This window comes from Fukomys damarensis, unplaced genomic scaffold (genome assembly GCF_012274545.1).
Source record: "Fukomys damarensis isolate Sample0158 unplaced genomic scaffold, DMR_v1.0_HiC HiC_scaffold_12, whole genome shotgun sequence".
Classification (NCBI taxonomy): domain Eukaryota; kingdom Metazoa; phylum Chordata; class Mammalia; order Rodentia; family Bathyergidae; genus Fukomys; species Fukomys damarensis.
In genome coordinates, this window is record NW_022900924.1 from 3,685,142 (window position 1) to 3,687,809 (window position 2,668).

The 2,668-nt window shown below is 47.5% G+C and overlaps 1 protein-coding gene across 3 annotated transcripts in view; it reads right to left on the reverse strand.

Moving 5' to 3' along the window:
• Nucleotides 1-2,651, reverse strand: part of Ascc2 (activating signal cointegrator 1 complex subunit 2) — a 42,053-nt gene extending 39,402 nt beyond the window's left edge. For 2 of the 3 annotated variants that reach the window (XM_019204491.2, XM_010603753.2), the window contains exon 1: nt 2,470-2,650. In XM_019204491.2, the coding sequence (XP_019060036.1) occupies nt 2,470-2,520 (51 nt within the window). In that variant the 5' untranslated portion in view covers nt 2,521-2,650. Of the gene's footprint in view, nt 1-2,469 lie in introns of all 3 variants that reach the window. The other variant, XM_033762314.1, reaches the window with a different exon arrangement.
• Nucleotides 2,652-2,668: the final 17 nt, after the last annotated feature.

A 2,668-nucleotide genomic window follows, 5' to 3' on the forward strand; every position in this document is an offset into this window, starting at 1 on the left:
GAGAGAGAGAGAGAGAGAGAGAGAGAGAGAGAGAGAGAGAGAAAGTGCTAAAATCAATGTCCAGTCCTGCCTTGGGACATGGTGCTCTTGTACTGAACAAATTAAAATATGCTTTTTCCCCCCTAATCACAGTGCTGCTTGGAGGGCAGCTGGAAACACCAGTGGGCTACACACCAGTACAGGAGCCTAACCGACTCACAGATCTAATCCTTTCCAGGTTCATATATCAGAGAGCGTAATGGGAGTATCGGGGTTGGGGGCGGAAGGTAGGAAGAGAGTCACAAGGAGAAAGTAGCAGTTCATCCTTTACATTCAAGGCCCGAGTCTAGATCTAGACAGGTAGAGACAGAATCTGTTTTCAGAAGAAATTCACTCCTGCCTGTAATTCCAGCACTTGGAGACTGAAGCAGGAAGACAGTCATGAGCTTGAGGCCAGCCTGGGCCACATAGTAAGTTTTCAAATTCAGCCTGAACTACATAGCAAGACTTGTCAGAAGAAGGGAAGGGGAAGGAAAAGAACAGGAGGAAAAAGAAGAGGAGGAAGAAATTCACTCCTACAAGCCAGTGCCTACAAAGCAGTGAAGGGCAAGGTTGAGGCAGTGGTTAAAGAGAGCTCTGTGATCCTACAGCCTGGCTTTAAATCTTGGCTCCATGCTTTCCTTCACATGTTAAGACCTTGAGATAGTTTCCTAGCCTCTTTACTCTTGATTTTCTTTTGAGACAGGGTCTTGCTATGTAGTTCAGGCTGGCTTTGAACTCACTATGGAGGCCAGGCTAGCCTCAAACTAGCAGCAACCCTCCCATCTCAGCCTCCCAATTGCTGGGATTACGGGCACGAGCCACCATGCCCAGCACCTTTGATTTTTTTTTAATCTATAATATGGAATCACAGTAATATATAATCTCTAAGGGCTGCTCTGAGAAATAATGCTAAATGTTCCACACAATATCTGGCACATACGAACCACTCCATAAAGTTTAGTTGTTATCATTCAAGTTCCAAAGACAGGCAGAGCACTTTGAGCCTCCTCACTTATTCAGCCTTCTAGGGCATGCAAATGACTATCATCCAGTGTTAGAGCTAGGACAGGAAACCGCCAAAACTAGAGCACAGAAGAGAAAGGGAGGGAGGCACAAAGGTGACACAAGCGACATAACTTGGATGCTGAAGAACAGGAGGAAAAATAAGCATCCCAAGCAAAGATCAAACATGAAGAAAGGCTCAGAGCCATAACAAGTGTGGCGGGACACATTTAATGTTGCTGAAAACACAGAGTAAAGAAAACATCGAAGCCGGGCGTGGTGGCGCACGCCTGTCATCCCAGCACTCTAGAGGCTGAGGCAGGAGGATCGCTGTGAGTTCGAGACCAGCCTGGGCTACATAGTGAGTTCCAGGTCAGTCTCAACTACATAGTGAGACCCTGTCTCAAAAAACAAAACAAAACAAAAAAGAAAACAACGGAAGTGAGGAGGAAAGCGATTAGACAGGGAGGATAGTTTAAAAACAGGCCTGAGTGCTATGCTAAAAATTTTGGACTCTCATTCGAAGATGGTGACGGGTTCCTTAAGAAAGGGAGACGTGATCAAAAGAGATGATGAAGCCTGGAGATTTAGCTTAGTGGTAGCACCGCATGCCTTGCAAGGGCAAGGTTTCAAGTTCGATCCCCGATACCTAAAAAAGGAAAAACGTGATGAGGAGCAGGGCAAGGTGGTGTATGCCTGTAACGCCAGCACTCTGAGAAGCTGAGGCAGGAGCTAGTTTGGGTCCTGCCCCGGCAACTTAGTGACTTGGGAAAACCACGTCTCTAGCTAAATAAATAAATGAAATGATCATGACCTGGTTCAGGAGAGGCCTTCTACGGACCACTGGAGAGCAACAGTACTGTGTGGATCATTTCAGACATGCAGAAACTTTTCAGTATCTACTATGTGGCGGGGATTGACACCTAGAGAACAGCACAGTGGGCAAATAACAAACCCTTCACAGCGCTTGCTGAGTTTTACGGAAATGACAGATACAAATCCAATAGCCTTGAAATCATCACGATGTTTGTCACGTAGACAGGGATCGGGTAGCATTTACAGAGAAAAGTGACTTGAGAGAAGGAGGATGTCAAACAGGATTTGAGTTTTTAATCTAAATTGTGGGTAGGGATTTAAAAAGACAAGGACAATAGCCACGGTTGCGTCTATGCTCGCCGCTATACTCCGGTGTGGTGCAGGAAAACAGAAGCAGGGAGTGAGAAAAGGGCTTTTTCTTAGGAGAGCACGCGGAACCAGCGCCAGGTATATATAATATGGTCTGCGAGAACTCCCAGGGCTACCGTTGCCTGGGTTTTTCTGATTGTCGTTATGCTTCTTGTCTAAATTCAACATGTCTCTCCTCTGAAACCCTCCTAAATCGCTCCAGTAGAGCGTTCACTCTCCCAACTGCTGTCCTATCTTTAATTACAGTGTACATTAACTTGCCGGCGACTGCTTCCTCCTTCTGCACAGCCCTCTGTCTTGCTCAGTTTGCATCTCCAGCGCCCAGCTCGGCACCTGAGCGTAGGAGGCGCTCAACAAATACTCGCTAAAGGAATGAATGAACCCCGAGGAAGCCGGAGCCCGGGGAGTGGGAGGTGGGGGCCCGGCCTTCGCCCCGCGGCTCCTGGCTCGCGCCGCCTCG